Consider the following 20957-nt stretch of genomic DNA (forward strand, 5'->3'; position numbering starts at 1 on the left):
AAGCCAAGAAGTCTTTTAAAATGTATAGTGATAAATCAACAACAGTTTCTCTAATTAAATAAATTCTGCAGTTGTCATTTGATTTTTTTTAATATTATAAGTGAAATTTAAAAATTCTGAGAAGATAACAGATGTGGATATTTTGTGCCTCAGGTCCTGTCTTCCTTAGGTTCTGGTAGCTTGCTTGACGGAGGGGTTATGGACTTATTGTTATTAGGCAGGGCCAAGGGGACAGCTGTGATAGGGTGTGCACATGGCCCTGCAATTATCCACCTTCTAATCACAACATTTGTTCTCTCTGATTTTTATGTTTATCTCTAATCATAGTCTTGCTTTATGCTCAGTACTTGGGTGGAACAGTAGATTTCTATCTTGGTGGCTCATTAACTCACATTTTAATTAAGAGGGAGGTGCCACTGTACTGGAAGGTGTTAGAGTTTAGAAGTGGATTCTTATATTTTGGTCAAGTTTAATAATTTTTCAGAACGATTGTCATTTTTCTCCTGGTTAGTGAATATATGGCCTTGAAAGCATAGGACCAAAATCATAAAGACTGGGTCCTGGGAATTTAGGTGTCCCAGCTGACCACTGCAAATCCTTAGCAATGTCCAGGGACAGAGGTAATAAGGTATTTGTGGGATGAAAGACTATTTGATGGATGTTCTGTAAAACAGCTACATGGGGTACCCATGGCCATACAAATATGTGTGGGTATCTTTGGAAATTGGGTCAGTCTAGGAAATTCCTCAGGATCCAAAAAGTCTAGGCCCAAGGATGCCTATTTTACTGTATTGGCTTTGCCAAGCCTTCATTGCTTCAGCTGGAAAATGAGAAAGCAGAACCAGAGAAATTCAAAGATTTCCAGCTGTAAAGTTCTGTGCTTTTAATGAAGAAATGTGGTGTCAGCTGTATGCCCTGGATCAGCACCTTTGTGGAGTGCATATCAACTTCCAGTTTGGTCAGTCTGGGGAATGGGTCAAGATACTTGGTTGACCAGTTATTATTTTACATTCCTGCTTTTGGACTTAGAAATGGTATTATGATAAATAGTAATAATAAGTAACAGTGACACATGTGCCTTTTTGGGGTGGGTAGGCAGACCAAAGATTTGGAGCTTCTTCTATGCTCAATAAATGCAAAGATATGGATAAGTTTGGGAACATTTTCAGTTAAGTCTTCTTAATAAAAAGAGAACTACTCTCACAATAAAGAGGTCATACAATTCAATATTTCATTATCCTTCAGAATTTTGAAAATGTAAAGTATATTATTCTCGTGGATCTTAAAGCTTCCTTTAAAGATAGTGATAGCTTCCTATTGAAGAAGTTAACACTGAGGAACTGGAAGGTGTATGAAGCCATTGGAAACTCAGAGTATACTTTGTATTTTTTCTTTAAATAATATAGTATGTGTAAAAGCAGTTAGCAAACTGAAAAGCATTATATATGTAAGGTATTTTTATGATCTCTCATTCTTTTTACTGATCTGCTGTAAAGATATTTTTGGTAGCTTGCTTTTTTTTTTTTTTTTTAAAGATTTTATTTATTTATTTGACAGAGAGAAATCACAAGTAGATGGAGAGGCAGGCAGAGAGAGAGAGAGAGAGAGGGAAGCAGGCTCCCTGCTGAGCAGAGAGCCCAATGTGGGACTCGATCCCAGGACCCCGAGATCATGACCTGAGCCGAAGGCAGTGGCTTAACCCACTGAGCCACCCAGGCGCCCGGTAGCTTTCTTTGTAATTCATGCTGTCACTTCTATTCTTTTACCTCATTGGTCTTTTGCATTCTCATCTCTGCCTTTCTTCCCTCTGAAGGTTGTCTCATGATGTGAATAATCAGGCAATCTACATATAAGATCTTTCAGAAATGAAGCCACATACATTTTTATCATGATTCAGATATCAGAGATTTCTGTGTATATCCTAAATTTGGGCTGAGAATGTTACTAGAAGTAAAGAATTATTTCCTTTTGTTGGGAGTCATAGTCTCCTTGAAGCATTTTTTTTTTTTTTGCTACAGATATAATCTTACAAATTTTGTAAGTGTAAAGATAAATAAGAATCATATCTATATCTATACACTGAATTCTAGGTAAGACAATACCTTAAGAAATTCTAAGTTATCCATAATGTGATGTGCCAAGAAGGCATCTTATAAATCTTTTCCTACTTTTAGTTTTCTACAGCAGGGTCACATTTTTTTAGCTGAAAATTCATATAGAAGCATTAGATTTGGATGGAACATTTATCATGCCTAGATCAAGACTTTTACCTTTTTTCTTAATATTCTCATTGCAAATAAAAACCATGAAAAAGCCAATATTTTTCCTTATGAGAGATTCAGATTCTCATTTGGCTATATATATATATTATATACATATAATATATATATATACACATACACATATATTTATACTCATTAACACTACAGTTATGAGTTCTGCCATATGTGCTTAGGAAGTAAGTGAATTGGAATTATGCAAAATAAGAAAAAGATTGAAAGGATCTCTAGTTTTTCAAAAGATTTAAGTTGCTTTGGGGGTGCTGAACTAAATTCAGATTCCCAATGAATTTACTAATCAAATTAACATTCATTTAAATATTTCTTCTAAGATGCTAGGCAAAAGATTAATCATAGAAAAAAATTATTAGAAATTAAAATAACTTTGGAGGGGGAGGAGTCAAGATGGCGGAGAAGTAGCAGGCTGAGACTACTTCAGCTAGCTGGAGATCAGCTAGATAGCTTATCTAAAGATTGCAAACACCTGAAAATCCATCGGCAGATCGAAGAGAAGAAGAACAGCAATTCTGGAAACAGAAAAACAACCACTTTCTGAAAGGTAGGACCGGCGGAGAAGTGAATCCAAAGCGACGGGAAGATAGACCCCGGGGGGAGGGGCCGGCTCCCGGCAAGCGGCGGAGCAACGGTGCACAAAATCAGGACTTTTAAAAGTCTGTTCCGCTGAGGGACATCGCTCCAGAGGCTAAACCGGGGCGAAGCCCACGCGGGGTCAGCGTGGCCTCAGGTCCCGCAGGGTCACAGAAGGATCGGGAGTGTCTGAGTGTCGCAGAGCTTGCGGGTATTGGAACGGGAAAGCCGGCTACAGAGACAGAGCCGACAGTAAGCTCACAGCTCGGTGTTACCTTGAACCGGTCGCAGGCTCGGTGAGCTCGGAGCGCGGCCGGAGGACAGGCAGACGGGAGTAACTGGGCGCTGTTCTCTGAGGGTGCACTGAGGAGTGGGGCCCTGGGCTCTCGGCTCCTCCGGGCGGGAGACCAGGAGGCCGCCATTTGTATTCCTGTCCTCCAGAACTCTACAGAAAGCGCTCAGGGAACAAAAGCTCCTGAAAGCAAACCCGAACGGATTACTCACTCCGGCCCCTGATAAGGGCGGTGCAATTCCGCCCGGGGCAAAGACACTTGAGAGTCACTACAACAGGCCCCTCCCCCAGAAGATCAACAAGAAATCCAGCCGAGACCAAGTTCACCTACCAAGGAGTGCGGTTTCAATACCAAGGAGAGCAGCAGAATTCCAGAGGAGGAGAAAGCAAAGCACGGAACTCATGGCTTTTTCCCTGTGATTTTTTTTAGTCTTGCAGTTACTTAAAATTTTTTTTTTCCATTTTTTGTTTTTTTTCTCGCCTTCTGGTTAAATTTTTTTTTTAACTTTTACCTTTTTCTTTTTTAACGTTTTTTAACTAGTTTATCTAATATATATATTTTTTCTTTTTTATATTTTTCTTATTTGTTTTCTTTTTTTTTAAATTCTTTTCTTTTCTTTTTTCTTTTTTTTTCCTTTTTTTTTTTCTTTCTTCCTTTTTGAACCTCTTTTTATCCCCTTTCTCCCCCCTCACGATTTTGGAACTCTTCTAATTTGGTTAAAGCATTTTTTCCTGGGGTTGTTGCCACCCTTTTAGTATTTTACTTGCTCCTTCATATACTCTTATCAGGACAAAATGACAAGACGGAAAAATTCAACACAAAAAAAAGAACAAGAGGCAGTACCGAAGGCTAGGGACCTAATCAATACAGACATTGGTAATATGTCAGATCTAGAGTTCAGAATGACAATTCTCAAGGTTCTAGCCGGGCTCGAAAAAGGCATGGAAGATATTAGAGAAACCCTCTTGAGAGATATAAAAGCCCTTTCTGGAGAAATAAAAGAACTAAAATCTAACCAAATTGAAATAAAAAAAGCTATTAATGAGGTGCAATCAAAAATGGAGGCTCTCACTGCTAGGATAAATGAGGCAGAAGAAAGAATTAGTGATATAGAAGACCAAATGACAGAGAATAAAGAAGCTGAGCAAAAGAGGGACAAACAGCTACTGGACCACGAGGGGAGAATTCGAGAGATAAGTGACACCATAAGACGAAACAACATTAGAATAATTGGGATTCCAGAAGAAGAAGAAAGAGAGAGGGGAGCAGAAGGTATACTGGAGAGAATTATTAGGGAGAATTTCCCCAATATGGCAAAGGGAACGAGCATCAAAATTCAGGAGGTTCAGAGAACGCCCCTCAAAATCAATAAGAATAGGCCCACACCGCGTCACCTAATAGTAAAATTTACAAGTCTCAGTGACAAAGAGAAAATCCTGAAAGCAGCCCGGGAAAAGAAGTCTGTAACATACAATGGTAAAAATATTAGATTGGCAGCTGACTTATCCACAGAGACCTGGCAGGCCAGAAAGAGCTGGCATGATATTTTCAGAGCACTAAACGAGAAAAACAGCAGCCAAGAATACTATATCCAGCTAGGCTATCATTGAAAATAGAAGGAGAGATTAAAAGCTTCCAGGACAAACAAAAACTGAAAGAATTTGCAAACACCAAACCAGCTCTACAGGAAATATTGAAAGGGGTCCTCTAAGCAAAGAGAGAGCCTACAAGTGGTAGATCAGAAAGGAACAGAGACCATATACAGTAACAGTCACCTTACAGGCAATACAATGGCACTAAATTCATATCTCTCAATAGTTACCCTGAATGTTAATGGGCTAAATGCCCCTGTCAAAAGACACAGGGTATCAGAATGGATAAAAAAACAAAACCCATCTATATGTTGCCTCCAAGAAACTCATTTTAAGCTCGAAGACACCTCCAGATTTAAAGTGAGGGGGTGGAAAAGAATTTACCATGCTAATGGACATCAGAAGAAAGCAGGAGTGGCAATCGTTATATCAGATCAATTAGATTTTAAGCCAAAGACTATAATAAGAGATGAGGAAGGACACTATATCATACTCAAAGGGTCTGTCCAACAAGAAGATTTAACAATTTTAAATATCTATGCCCCCAACGTGGGAGCAGCCAACTATATAAACCAATTAATAACAAAATCAAAGAAACACATAAACAATAATACAATAATAGTAGGGGACTTTAACACTCCCCTCACTGAAATGGACAGATCATCCAAGCAAAAGATCAGCAAGGAAATAAAGGCCTTAAACGACACACTAGACCAGATGGACATCACAGATATATTCAGAACTTTTCATCCCAAAGCAATAGAATACACATTCTTCTCTAGTGCACATGGAACATTCTCCAGAATAGATCATATCCTCGGTCCTAAATCAGGACTCAACCGGTATCAAAAGATTGGGATCATTCCCTGCATATTTTCAGACCACAATGCTCTAAAGCTAGAACTCAACCACAAAAGGAAGTTTGGAAAGAACCCAAATACATGGAGACTAAACAGCATCCTTCTAAAGAATGAATGGGTCAACCGGGAAATTAAAGAAGAATTGAAAAAAATCATGGAAACAAATGATAATGAAAATACAATGGTTCAAAATCTGTGGGACACAACAAAGGCAGTCCTGAGAGGAAAATATATAGCGGTACAAGCCTTTCTCAAGAAACAAGAAAGGTCTCAGGTACACAACCTAACCCTACACCTAAAGGAGCTGGAGAAAGAACAAGAAAGAAACCCTAAGCCCAGCAGGAGAAGAGAAATCATAAAGATCAGAGCAGAAATCAATGAAATAGAAACCAAAAAAACAATAGAACAAATCAACGAAACTAGGAGCTGGTTCTTTGAAAGAATTAATAAAATTGATAAATCCCTGGCCCGACTTATCAAAAAGAAAAGAGAAAGGACCCAAATAAATAAAATCATGAATGAAAGAGGAGAGATCACAACTAACACCAAAGAAATACAAACTATTATAAGAACATACTATGAGCAACTCTACGCCAATAAATTTGACAATCTGGAAGAAATGGATGCATTCCTAGAAACATATAAACTACCACAACTGAACCAGGAAGAAATAGAAAGCCTGAACAGACCCATAACCAGTAAGGAGATTGAAACAGTCATTAAAAATCTCCAAACAAACAAAAGCCCATGGCCAGACGGCTTCCCGGGGGAATTCTACCAAACATTTAAAGAAGAACTAATTCCTATTCTCCTGAAACGGTTCCAAAAAATAGAAATGGAAGGAAAACTTCCAAACTCATTTTATGAGGCCAGCATCACCTTGATCCCAAAACCAGACAAGGATCCCATCAAAAAAGAGAGCTATAGACCAATATCCTTGATGAACACAGATGCGAAAATACTCAACAAAATACTAGCCAATAGGATTCAATAGTACATTAAAAGGATTATTCACCACGACCAAGTGGGATTTACTCCAGGGCTGCAAGGTTGGTTCAACATCCCCAAATCAGTCAATGTGACACAACACATCAATAAAAGAAAGAACAAGAACCATATGATACTCTCAATAGATGCTGAAAAAGCATTTGACAAAGTACAGCATCCCTTCCTGATCAAAACTCTTCAAAGTGTAGGGATAGAGGGCACATACCTCAATATCATCAAAGCCATCTATGAAAAACCCACCGCAAATATCATTCTCAATGGAGAAAAACTGAAAGCTATTCCGCTAAGGTCAGGAACACGGCAGGGATGTCCATTATCACCACTGCTATTCAACATAGTACTAGAGGTCCTAGCCTCAGCAATCAGACAACAAAAGGAAATTAAAGGCATCCAAATCGGCAAAGAAGAAGTCAAATCATCACTCTTTGCAGATGATATGATACTATATGTGGAAAACCCAAAAGACTCCACTCCAAAACTGCTAGAACTTATACAGGAATTCAGTGAAGTGTCAGGATATAAAATCAATGCACAGAAATCAGTTGCATTTCTCTACATCAACAGCAAGACAGAAGAAAGAGAAATTAAGGAGTCAATCCCATTTACAATTGCACCCCAAACCATAAGATACCTAGGAATAAACCTAACCAAAGAGGCACAGAATCTATACTCAGAAAACTATAAAGTACTCATGAAAGAAATTGAGGAAGACACAAAGAAATGGACAAATGTTCCATGCTCCTGGATTGTAAGAATAAATATTGTGAAAATGTCTATGCTACCTAAAGCAATCTACACATTTAATGCAATTCCTATCAAAGTACCATCCATCTTTTTCAAAGAAATGGAACAAATAATTCTAAAATTTATATGGAACCAGAAAAGACCTCGAATAGCCAAAGGGATATTGAAAAAGAAAGCCAACGTTGGTGGCATCACAATTCCGGACTTCAAGCTCTATTACAAAGCTGTCATCATCAAGACAGCATGGTACTGGCACAAAAACAGACACATAGATCAATGGAACAGAATAGAGAGCCCAGAAATAGACCCTCAACTCTACAGTCAACTAATCTTCGACAAAGCAGGAAAGAATGTCCAATGGAAAAAAGACAGCCTCTTCAATAAATGGTGCTGGGAAATTGGACAGCCACATGCAGAAAAATGAAATTGGACCATTTCCTTACACCACACTCAAAAATAGACTCAAAATGGATGAAGGACCTCAATGTGTGAAAGGAATCCATCAAAATCCTTGAGGAGAACACAGGCAGCAACCTCTTCGACCTCAGCCACAGCAACATCTTCCTAGGAACAACGCCAAAGGCAAGGGAAGCAAGGGCAAAAATGAACTATTGGGATTTCATCAAGATCAAAAGCTTTTGCACATCAAAGGAAACAGTTAACAAAATCAAAAGACAACCGACAGAATGGGAGAAGATATTTGCAAATGACATATCAGATAAAGGACTAGTGTCCAGAATCTATAAAGAACTTAGCAAACTCAACACCCAAAGAACAAATAATCCAATCAAGAAATGGGCAGAGGACATGAACAGACATTTCTGCAAAGAAGACATCCAGATGGCCAACAGACACATGAAAAAGTGCTCCATATCACTTGGCATAAGGGAAATACAAATCAAAACCAGAATGAGATATCACCTCACACCAGTCAGAATGGCTAAAATAAACAAGTCAGGAAATGACAGATGCTGGCGAGGATGCAGAGAAAGGGGAACCCTCCTACACTGTTGGTGGGAATGCAAGCTGGTGCAGCCACTCTGGAAAACAGCATGGAGGTTCCTCAAAATGTTGAAAATAGAACTGCCCTATGACCCAGCAATTGCACTATTGGGTATCTACCCTAAAGATACAAACGTAGTGATCCAAAGGGGCACGTGCACCCGAATGTTTATAGCAGCAATGTCCACAATAGAACCTAAATGTCCATCAACAGATGAATGGATCAAGAAGATGTGGTATATATACACAATGGAATACTATGCAGCCATCAAAAGAAATGAAATCTTGCCATTTGTGACAACATGGATGGAACTAGAGCGCATCATGCTTAGCAAAATAAGTCAAGCGGAGAAAGACAACTATCATATGATCTCCCTGATATGAGGAAGTGGTGATGCAACATGGGGGCTTAAGTGGGTAGGAGAAGAATAAATGAAACAAGATGGGATTGGGAGGGAGACAAACCATAAGTGACTCTTAATCTCACAAAACAAACTGAGGGTTACTGGGGGGAGGGGGTTTGGGAGAAGGGGGTGGGATTATGGACATTGGGGAGGGTATGTGCTTTGGTGAGTGCTGTGAAGTGTGTAAACCTGGTGATTCACAGACCTGTACCCCTGGGGATAAAAATATATGTTTATAAAAAATAAAAAATTTAAAAAAAAAGAAATTAAAATAACTTTAAAATCAATTAATGTGATATAAGTGCAATTAAATTTTATAGTTTAGCCACCTCTCTTATCATGCTTAGAAAGTATAAGAAGTAGCATATACTTCTTGAATTTATTAGTTTTGTGAATACATAATTAAACTTCCAAGATAAGATTATTTTATGGTTTGTGCTTTTGTTGAGAATAGATTATGAATATTTTATTGTGATATAATTCTGTTTATTCTACTTCTTTGTTAATTAGAATTAACTTATTCCCTAAATAGGAAAAGGTATTGAAACTTTGTGAAACAGCTCATTTCCAGAGAACACTTTGCTTTTCTGTAAGCATTTGTCTTTTAGAATTTGTGTTTAAAACTAGCTATATTAAGCAAAACTGGATATATTATTGTTACACTTAATATGGTTTATAATTTTAGTTTTAATATTTTACTTATTAACTCATTAGTGCTTAGTTATTATGGCTTTGTCTTTTTCTTTTCTGATGTGGTACAATTTAAATATTCACTTGAATAAAGCAAACAACATAGCTCCACCTTCTCTCCTCTGGGACTGAAATCTGGGATTGAAATGAGGAGCTGACCACACCCATCTCTGGGATAGCAGGACTGTGAGCACCCACTGGGAACATTTAACAGATGGAGCATAACTGGAAAACTGAAATAGTTAAAGGTTCCAACTAATGATGTTTTTCTTTTTTTTTTTTGGCTCTGGATAAGGAAAATGGGAAGCTTTATGAAAATAACATTATTATTATTATTGTCATTTTTAACCCAGTGAGCCACCCAGGTGCCCCTATTATTGTCATTTTTAATGAGGAGGACCTGGCCAACTATTAGCTATCAATTTTCTAAGAGGCTAAGTTATTTTTCTGTTTTACTCTTAACAAAATATTTATAGCATTACATGTTTTATTTGGTTTCTGAAGGACTAAAAGTACAAAACAACAGTTTCCAGTTGTTAAAGTTACTGAGTCTTCAAATTTATGCATTTAGGTAAGCCAAATATCTATGTCATTGTCTAAGTGGAGCACTTTCTTTCTTTTTTTTTTTTTTGGCATAACTCAAATGCTTTAAATCTTACACTTATTCTTTTAGATCACTGGTCCCAACTTCTGGCAGCCAGATGTTTTATAAGTTAGAAAAAAAATATTGTGCAAAGGGTTCAAAACTTCTGGTTTAAAAAAATTATGCACTGATATGTGATATTTGTTAATGTGAATGTTATAAAACTCTTATTTAACTTTTCATATGGTTATATCATGATTCTGTAACAAGATTGCTAGTTTTTTGAGTCATGGCTACTTAAATTTTTTTACATTGCTTCCTGTATCTAGTAAGGATCCAGTCATACCATTTGTTCATTGATTGCTTTATTTCTGTGTCTCGCCTAATCAAATAGTGAAATAATTTTAGGATCTTATCAACCAAATATGCCAGGTTCCTAATTACATCTGCTATGCTTCTGCCTATGTCAAATCCAGCTCAAGGCAACTTAACAAAATTGACTTTCTAATTGTGTGTGAGACAGAACTACTTTGTTGATTATCCCAGATGCATCTGAAATCATCATGTGAGTTAGTATTGTGGTGAAGCCAGGGTAAATGTACCTATTGTCATTTTGAAGACTAAACCAGTTTAACATGTTGGGAACTGTTTCCTGGATCAAAATCCTATCTCTTTTAGCTAATTTATCTAGCCAATTCTGGATTCCTTGTAAATCTGTAGTAATTTTTTTTTTTTTTTTTGCTCCTGCTATCAGTAATTAATAATGGAATCTTTAGAAATTGTTCTTAGAATTTTTTCTCAGGAATAAGATTTAAGAAAATCTTAACTGTGAAATACCATATTTACTACCATGACTACTTACCAACTCAGCGTTGTTTTCTGTGAGTTTATAATCGTAGGAGTAAGGGTAGAGCATCATTTGGGAGTATGAATGGATTGTCAGATATGCTTTGATGGAAGAGAGGTTGCTGCGGATGAAATTAGCCAGGGCCTTGGTCTCTTTTTCAGACTCTGCAGCAGGTCCACAGTAGGTTTCATCACAGGGGCTTCGAGAAGCTCCGATTTCTAGAAAAACAGGTTGTTAATGGAATGGTCATCTATGGAAGTTACCACAAGGCATGTTTCAAACTTTCAAATTAGAAAGTTAAAAATAAGCTATTTTTACATGGATCCTTATGATAATGTATGTATATATGTATATAATAAAGCATGCATGCATTACTCACAAGATTAGGGGTGGTATGTTTTTAAGCTTATGGGGTAAAAGTTGCATGTGAAATCACCAGTGTGTCCCTGTGTAATAATATACAATGAGATCAATATAGTGTAAAAAAATTAATAATTAGGGGACAAACTAATATCCATGAGAAATTTCCTTATTACTCTAATCATTCTCTGAGAGTTGAATCACAAAATTAGAATTATATCACAATTTTATTTAAATAATTATTTAATGACTGTGTCCTTTAGATTATATATCTCGAAGTAGTAGGATTACGTCTGGATTCTCAGTCTTGTGTTTACAGCATCTAACATAGCTGGGAATGCAGTAGAGCACACAATATGTTTTTTTGAATAAATAAATAAACCATTTATTGTCTGTGGCTTTCAGAAAGTTAGAATTCTAAAATATAAAATTTTATATTTTTTCTTGTTTTAGACACTGTTGTGTTTTCTTGTATTATGTTTCCTTCTGTGCTTTTTCAACAGATGCTTGCAAAATGGTGATCCCGATACTTACTGCACCAACCAGCATCAAAATTTCTGTTGGGGTCTGTGCCAATGCAGGTAGTTCCAGCCTGGGTGGAACGGGTCTTTCTCCACATTCGGTTCTGAAAGTGGATTATGTGGTTAGGCCAAGTATAATAGAAAGTGGGTTGGTTTTAATTTCATCATCCCCTTTCAGTATTGGCTCATATACCTTGGTCCAGGTGTAGACGTAGCCGTCGATATTGACCACAGGCAAGACATAAAAGTCTAACTTGTCGAGAAGTTCTGTCATGTGGATTTCTTGTCCATAGGTGCGGATAGCCTAAGTATCAATTAGGAAGAGAATTTCATGGAAAAATAGAATACGTGATGCTACTAAAATTTACATAGACTGGGTGAATATTGACTTTTGTAATCGAAGCCATGTCTCTTTGAGGTAGACATTATTAATATTTAAAAGGCAGTTAGTAAAATATTACCCATAATTTTGGTTAAAATAGTTGTTTTTAATTCTTCTCTGTTTCCAGGATATTCTTTTATATCCATATATAACTCACATAATTATTTCACTTTTTACTTTAAAGATGAACAAAAGATTTAATAACATTATAGACTTTTAAGAAACATACATGTGCTTACTTATTTTGCAATAATTTTTTTTCAGAGTGAGTAGGATGTGAGGGTAAGACCTATACTTAGTAAGTAAAGAATGTCTATGGATGGCTGTGCATGTGTCTAATATCATCTAGAAATTTATTTAAAGTTGTGAAACCTCCTGTAGATGGTTGCACTAGAGAGTGTGTCCAATAAGGAAGAAGAATGAAGAAGGCCTCCCATTATGGAGTGAGCTCACACTGATGGATTTTGGGTGGCTCTCACCAAGGCTCCAGGCTGAATAATGATGAAAGTATCCTTCTTACTCCTCTCCTTGCTAAGTGATGATTTCTAAGTGATCTCTCTATGAATGAAAGACTTCTTTATGAATGAAGGACTTCATGCTCATTTATTATGTTCTCTTAGTCATAGTTCCCCAGCCCCAGGATCATATTAAACTTAAATTCAACTCTTTCCTAGGCTTTCTTGAATAGACTTTAAAATATTTAAGGCTTCTGTGTATTAATAGTTATTATATATTTTTGTGACTCTATACATTGTATTTATTATAATAGCACATGATAAAATAAGTGATTTTTAGGCTGGAGGAGTTATAGAACCACATTCTTTTAGTGAACCACATTCTTTTAATCTTGGAGATAACCAAAGTAGTGATAAAATTTCTTCATTCTAGAGGGCAGATGGTGAGATATCCATTGAAGTTAAATGGTTCTAATTGGACACATAACATGTCTAGAAACCAAGACCGTGGCAAATAGATACAGAAATATTTCACACAAAAGACAGTATATTGTATATAGTAATATTCTTCTTCTTTTTTAAAAATTTTTTATTTTTATTTATTTATTTTTTTTAAATTAATTTTTTATTTTTTATAAACATATATTTATATCCCCAGGGGTACAGTTCTGTGAATCACCAGGTTTACACACTTCACAGTATAGTAATATTCTTAATTTTAAAAGTACTTCAATATTTTAAACTTCTAATTTTGAAGTAATTTTAGACTTAGAGAGGAGTCACAAATAGTTCCCATATACCCATCACTCAGCTTCCCCTAATGTTTTCATCTTACTTAACCATGGTACAATGATCAAAGTGAAGGAATTAACACTAATACAATAATAAAGTTAAACTATAGGTTTTATTTAGAGTTAACCAATTTTTTATTTTTTAATTATTTTTTTAGTATGTTCTTAGTCAACATATAGTAGTACGTCATTAGTTTTTGATGTTGTATTCCAAGATTCATTGTTTACATATAACACCAATTTTTCCACTCTTGCCCTTTTTCTTTTTCTTTTTTTAAATTTTATTTATTTATTTGACAGAGAGATAGCTAGTTACACAGGGAACACAAGCCAGGGGAGAGGGAGAAGAAGGAGAAGCAGGCTTCTCACCAAGCAGGGAGTCCGATGTGGGAGCTGAGCCAAAGACACATGCCCAACGACTGAGCCACCCAGGCATCCCTATTATCCGTTTTATGGTCTAGGATCCAATATACAAACAATCCTACATTGCACTGGTTATCATGTCTCCTCAGTTTCCTCTTATCTATGAGTTCTCAGTCTTTACTTGTCTATTATGTCTTTGACACAGTTGAAGAGTACTGGTCCGGTTACTTTGCAGAAGGTCCCTCAATTTAGGTTTGTCTTTCTTTCTCTCTCTCTCTCTATATATATATATTTATGATTAGAGGAAGGTTATGAATTTTGAGGAAGAATACCATACAGATGATGTGTCTTTTCAGTACATAATATCAGGGGGTACATGATACTGATTTTGTCTTAATGTTGGTGATATTACTGGTGATATTAACCTTGATCACTTGGTTAAGTAATTTCTGCTAAGTTTCTCTACTGTAAACTATGCCTTTGTAATGTAAAGGCATATTTTGGGGGGGATACTTTGAGATAGGAATTATCCTATTTGTCTTTAAACATTTACTCACTGGGGCGCCTGGGAGGCTCAGTGGGTTAAATTAAGCCGCTGCCTTCGGCTCAGGTCATGATCTCAGGGTCCTGGGATCGAGCCCCGCATCAGACTCTCTGCTCAGCAGGGAGCCTGCTTCCTCCTCTCTCGCTGCCTGCCTCTCTGCCTGCTTGTGATCTCTCTCTGTCAAATAAATAAATAAAATCTTTAAAAAAAAATTTGCTCACTAATTTACATATGTACATAGGTTTTTGTGAAATGATTATTACTGTGGTGTTCTAATGATAGTTTTCTATTTTGTTCATTCTTTGTGCATCCATTAGTTATAATTCTTCTTTAAGAAGGAGTTGTTCCGGGCACCTGGGTGGCTCAGTGGGTTAAGCTGCTGCCTTCGGCTCAGGTCATGATCTCAGGGTCTTGGGATCGAGTCCCGCATCCGGCTCTCTGCTCAGCAGGGAGCCTGCTTCCTTCTCTCTCTCTCTCTGCCTGCCTCTCTACCTACTCGTGATCTCTGTCTGTCAAATAAATAAATAAAATCTTTAAAAAAAAAAAAAAGAAGGAGTTGTTCCTTCTCTCCTCTTTATTTATTGAACAATTTATCTATATTAGAATGGGCTCATAGATGTTTAAAAACTTTAGTTAAAGGGTTTTCACATATATCTTATCACTAGAATTATGAGGAATGAAAAACAGTATCATTTATAGTGGGATTGCCATTGAAGTATATAATGATTATTGTTCAGGAGATAATAATAAACTTAGTGGCTTATCCACAATCTTTAATTTTTAAATGGCCTATGTATTATACTACTGGTTGGTCTCTCCACCAAAGGTGGGTGAGAAAGTTCAGATGAGTCAAATATAAATAAATACAACTTAACAGCTGTTTTAAAATCTTACCTTATAAAGATTTCTTGGTGAAAGCTAGAACTACTACCCAGAAATGGGAACTTGGAATTACAAAGTTTTTCTGTTACTATTCTCTCTTATTATAGGTAGATTATAAGAAATTGATTTAAATAAATGAAATACTTTCTACTTCCCTCCACCAAAAATGATTCTACATACTGACCTCTCTCACAAACCATTGGCAAAATGCGGGAGAAATCCATTCCCTGGCATGGAAACCACAGTCCATGAAAATGGCAGGCTTATTTGGTCCAGCTTTGCCAACCTATTGCAAACAAAAAAAGGGAAATTGTGATTCATCACAGTCAGGGGTTAACATTCACTACCTGTCTGGGCTTTGGATTCAACAGGTGAAACTTGACAGCAGCATGAGATATATCCCATGATTAAATTAAAACACAATACTAGCACAGTATGTTCTTGCCTCTAGATACAATGTTTGAGCTTACATGGCTGTTTATTATTTTTATTAAGCTTGACAAGCTCATATTTTCAGAAGATGCTGATTACCCTGCTTAATTGTACTCACGTGGAGGTTATTTTCAGCTGCTATTATTAGGTGACATGACCAAGACAACTGGATGAGTAATTAGAAGTAATGATGATTGTTGCTAATCTTGTAAGAGTTTTCCTTCTCTCCCACTTACTCCTTGTCTTTTTATTTTCTTCATTAGAATTACATGACAAAAATGGCATTACAGAATGACAGAAGCAAATCGTTGATATGCTCTGTAATGTTGTCTGATAGACGTGAAGTTTATGAATCTCTTTAACAAATGGATTTGCAAACAACATCTGGGAGAGAAGAATTTCATCAAGGTAGGTAATCATTTACATTGCTTACAGGAATGTGGTTAAATTTATAGGACTTCTTGTATTTTATTGCATTTTCCTTTTGAATAAATCAAAATAATGATTTAAAAATCCACATATGATAAAAGAAGCTGGGGAATCTGTTTGACTCCCTGGGGCATATAGGCAGGGAAAGAGTTATAGCAATGTTTGGGATGAGCATGTCTGTGAAACAGATGTTAATGTGTTAGAATTCATTGATTTAAAGCCCTCAGATATGGGAAGGTCAAGGGTAAAAATGATTACCTTGAGGAGGTACATAGTGCGTCCTTCAAATGTGGTTCCAATGGCTCTGCGAGAGATGAGGCCTGGATTCTCACTGGTGACTTGTTGAGTCCAAGCCTCTATCTACCAATGCAACCATTTGTAGATTAATGTGCCATTCTTAGTTCAGTTCCCATAACAATGTCTGTCTAAATCATGTGCACATCATACCGTTTCCCATTTGTTGTACTTCTCATAACTGTGTCCAGTTGAACGGACCTGGCTGTCAAATTGACCTTCCAGCACAGATCTCAGGTTGCTTATCAATACCCTGCAATAAACCAAAGGATGTGCTCCTGTGAACATAAGAGTATTTCCCAGTGAACATGCAAAAAAGCAGAGTTGCTGCCTTAGTAAATTGTGCAGTACATTCTCCATGGAGTTACTTGTGTCCTCTGAGTGTTCCTGATACCCTTCAACCTGAGCTGCTCATCACAAAAAGTGAATATATCACTGAAGACTGCAAGCAAGGCAGACCCATTCTCAGCCCAAACTTGACATATTTAAGTGTCCTTGGACCGTGAATTCAGAAAATGGTTTCTTCTGGAACCTGGAGCATTCTGGAACAGCCTTGGGCTGCCACCCAAAAATATGCAATTGAGTCCTAGCTGTGGACTTTTTTCCTTGGGGCTTTCCTAGTTTTAGCACTAAAAGTCCAATGTCCCAGGAACAAGTACATCCCAGGTAAACTGGGACAGTTGGTCACTTGAGGGCCTTTCTCTAGGTTTTTGTTTGTTTGTTTGTTTGTTTGTTTTTAAAGATTTTATCTATTTATTTGACAGAGAGAGATCACAAGTAGGCAGAGAGGCAGGCAGAGAGAGAGGAGGAAGCAGGCTCCCTGCTGAGCAGAGAGCCCTGTGCAGGACTCGATCCCAAGATCCTGAGATCACGACCCGAGCCGAAGGCAGCGGCTCAACCCACTGAGCCATCCAGGCGCCCCCTTTCTCTAGGTTTTGAGAAAAATATCTGGAAAGGTAGAAATTTAGAAATATTAATAAGCTAAATATTTATTAGGCAAAAAATGCTGGGTTAAAGAACTAGTTTTTGCTTGTTTGTCTTTTGGCTGGTTTAAAGTAACCAAAGAATGGTTCTAAAGCAAGGTATTATGAAAATTGGTGACAGAACTTTGAGGCCTGTGTATTTCTATAAGGGATTGTTTAGGTGAAAGTTTCTATTAAAAAAGGCAGGCTGGAATGTGTGGATGTGTGTGACTTCATTTGTCTTTGCTACTGCTGAAAGTATGTTCTAAAAGGACAAAATTTTTTGACCATTAATGTTCTTGATCACAACATTGTGAATATTATGGACAGAAGCTAGTTTGCAGAAGCTTCTATTATCCACAGTCAAGCCTTGAAATGTTTTTATCTGACACAGAGAGAATTGCAACCACACATCAAAAAGTGTACTTCTCCTGTGGCTGCCCCAAGGGCATTCTGATGAAGTATGTCAGGGACGTCCTCTGAACCTTCCTCCTGGTCTCTTCTTCATTTGGTTAACTTGGGAATGAACTTGTGTCTGTTTGTGGAAAATGCAGTAAATTAATCCTAAATGATATTTTCTTCCTAGCAAGTGGCAAATACTGTCTTAAGGTCTTAACTATCTTAAGGTGGTATTAACTAAAAAAAAAAAAAAAAAAAAAAAAAAAAAAAAAAAAAGGGAAAAGGAGTGGATTTTAAGATTTAGCTTGTGGAAAGAAAATTTCTCCTTGAGCAGCCATTAATACTCTGTTAGTGTATTAGTTTTTATGGCTGCTATAAATTATGGCTGCTATAAAATACGGTGATGTAAAACAACATGAATTTATGATTTTGCAGTTCTGTAGGTTAGAAGTCCAACACAGATCTCAGTGGGCTAAAATCAAAGTGTCACAGTGGTGTGCTTTTACCTAAAAGTTCTAGGGAAGAATCTGATTCCCTGCCCTTTCCAGCTTCTAGAAGCTGCCCACATTCCTTGGTTCTTTGCCCTTCTCTTTTAACTTTGAACCCAGCAATGACAGCTCAAGTCTTTTGGATGTCACATCACTCTGACCCCATCTTCTGCCTCCCTCTACCACTTGTAAGAACCCTGTGATCATGTTGGACCTTTCTGGACAATGTAGAATAATCTGCCTATTTTAAGTTCACCTGCTCAACAACCTTAGTTCCATCTACAAACCTAACTCCTCTTCGGCATGGAACGTGACACATTCAGGTGTTCTGGGGATTAGGATATAGACATTTGGGGCAGGACCACCATTCTGCCTGCTTCAGTTAGGCATTGTTACTATAACAATGATTATAGTAAGTGCTATAATTATATTCAATACCCAAGTTGGATTGTTAGGGGATAGAACAGAAGTAGAAGGAATCCAGAATTAGAATAAAAAGGTCAGGGGTCATGGTTTTGCCTAACTTATAAATTGGCTTCAGAAAAATCATTTAATCTCTGGGCCTTACTTTTCTAATTTTTAGAATGGGGCATTTGATTGGCTGACGTTAAATGTCCTTTTCATTTCTAAAATGCAGTGACTTGACTCAAATCTGTAGGCCTTGGTCATAGTTGTCTTTCAAGGTTTATGAAAAAAAATTTAAACTGAAATTTCTGGTTACCATAAACTTCAAAAACTCCAGGAAACACCTAAAATAGATAGTTTAGGAAAATGATTTTCAAATACAACATTTATAAAAACTAAAAACAAAAAAACAAAACCAAAGCAAAACAAGCAAAACAAAAACCTTTGAAACAAAAAAATCGACTGGCCAAAATCTTAAAGAAAACAACTATATACCGAAATCATCAGTTTGAAAGAACAAATGCAGTATAACAAGGTTGAACTTTTCTGGCTGAATGGCAAAACTAAAACTCCAAGAGGCAATGGTAAATGACATCTACTTGAACAATCACTTGAACAAGATTTTTCATTGTCAATGAGTGAGTACAATATCATCTAGGACATTTTGATTGTTAGTGGTGCCCAGAGAAAAGAAATAATCACTTAAATGCTCCCAGGCATTCCACAGCCTCAACTGGATCTAAGACCATAACCATAGGAAGCTTTGCTCTATCAGGAACCGGCTGAGTAGAGGGGGCAATAGACCTTTCACAAAATATTGCTATCCTTTCTCTGCACCTAATCCTCAAATTCACATTATTTAGGAGAATCAATGACTATGTAGGGATTAGTGTTTTGTTTGGTAGTTAGATGAGGCATTCTGTTAGAGTCATTACTATGTAAACTATTAAATCCTTACATTAATAATTAGGGAAAAGAAGCATTAAAAAAAAACAGGCAAACTTCCTGTTAAATTTAAGATGACACCCAGGAGTATAACTACCCTCTAGTAAGTTGCAAAAGAGCATCAAAATGAGGTAGAAGTGTGGTGCTTACTTTTGCCTGAAGGCAGGGGATTGACCTCAAATGATCCTTTCCAGCCTTGTGATTATTTGATTTTATTAGATTTAAGACATAGCACTACTTAAGCTATATTACAAATATTATTATTAAATAATGAGCTTCTATTCTAGGAGATTAAAACAATGCCTCTTAATGTAATAGAGACTGCATTACAGCTCCAAAATAGAGGCATGTACACTGTTTATACTTTCATATGTTCCTTTTATAGTGCTATCCAACTTCTTTTCTATAAACATGCAGGCGAATTAGATAACAGGGACTCCCAAAAAAACAAGGAACAGAATATCTGAAAAAAGGAGGCATGACTCACTTTTTTCCCCCTTATACATTCTTGAAAAATGAGTATTTGGTTAGTTCCTCTACTACATGCCCATTGCTAGTGAAGAACATTGTTATGTACCCATTGCTATCCAAGGACATGTTCCTGTCTTAATCTGAAATACACAGAAAAATAATGTTATAGGAAGTTATATTAGTAACAGTCTCTCCCGGGATTGGATGGGGGCAAAGACAACATTCCTGTAATTTGTAGGAAGGTATTCTATGAAAGCCTGCCCACCAAAAAGTCTGTTAACGGCTTCAAAACAGTAAGTTGGAGATTTGCACCATCCATTTCCTAGTCTTTCTGTATCTAAGGGTGCAGCATAAACATAAAAATACAATTATTATTCTTGGTGCACACTTTCTGAATTTTTTCCCATGGCAACTCAGAAATTGGTTAAAGCTTCCAAAGTGGTAACAAGTCTTGGTGAAGAGGGATGCAACCATGGAAAAATCTGCAAAGCTATTTTGGTGGAACTTGTGCAGTAAGTAGTAGATGGTTCCTGTTGGATATAAACATGATTACAAACTCTTGCCAGCAAGAACCTGTCTAAATACAAATTAGTTACCATATGAGATAATAATGGGATGCACAGGGACTGCTTACAGTCCCAACTAGGATATTGCTGGTGTGCTCCTCCAGCAATAAAGTCTCTAGGGACTTATAATTATTTAATATTTAGAAAATTGTATGCTACATGTGTGCTAAGCAGTGAACAGAGAAGCAAAAATTAACAAGAGTTTAGCCCTTGGGGAATTTCCAATGTTCTACATGAGATAACATTCATATCCAATTCCCAAGAAGTTTATCCACTAAAAAAGGATATAAATTTTCCATCTGATAAAGGGAGATTGATATGCAATTAGAAGCCATATTGCTACTTTGTGATATAGGTAGAATTAGGATGTCATTTAGG

At 36.8% G+C, this 20957-nt stretch overlaps 1 protein-coding gene across 1 annotated transcript in view; it reads right to left on the bottom strand.

The window, feature by feature from the left end:
- Positions 1-20957, bottom strand: part of CPB1 (carboxypeptidase B1) — a 41657-nt gene that overhangs the window by 9637 nt on the left and 11063 nt on the right. Inside the window, exons 4-9 of the mRNA XM_032346209.1 lie at positions 16497-16596; positions 16308-16409; positions 15373-15474; positions 11965-12075; positions 11785-11875; positions 10906-11108 (exon numbers count right to left, since the gene is read on the bottom strand). Of these exons, the coding sequence (XP_032202100.1) occupies positions 10906-11108; positions 11785-11875; positions 11965-12075; positions 15373-15474; positions 16308-16409; positions 16497-16596 (709 nt within the window). The remainder of the gene's footprint in view (positions 1-10905; positions 11109-11784; positions 11876-11964; positions 12076-15372; positions 15475-16307; positions 16410-16496; positions 16597-20957) is intronic.

The sequence above is a fragment of the Mustela erminea genome, chromosome 1 (genome assembly GCF_009829155.1).
Source record: "Mustela erminea isolate mMusErm1 chromosome 1, mMusErm1.Pri, whole genome shotgun sequence".
Classification (NCBI taxonomy): domain Eukaryota; kingdom Metazoa; phylum Chordata; class Mammalia; order Carnivora; family Mustelidae; genus Mustela; species Mustela erminea.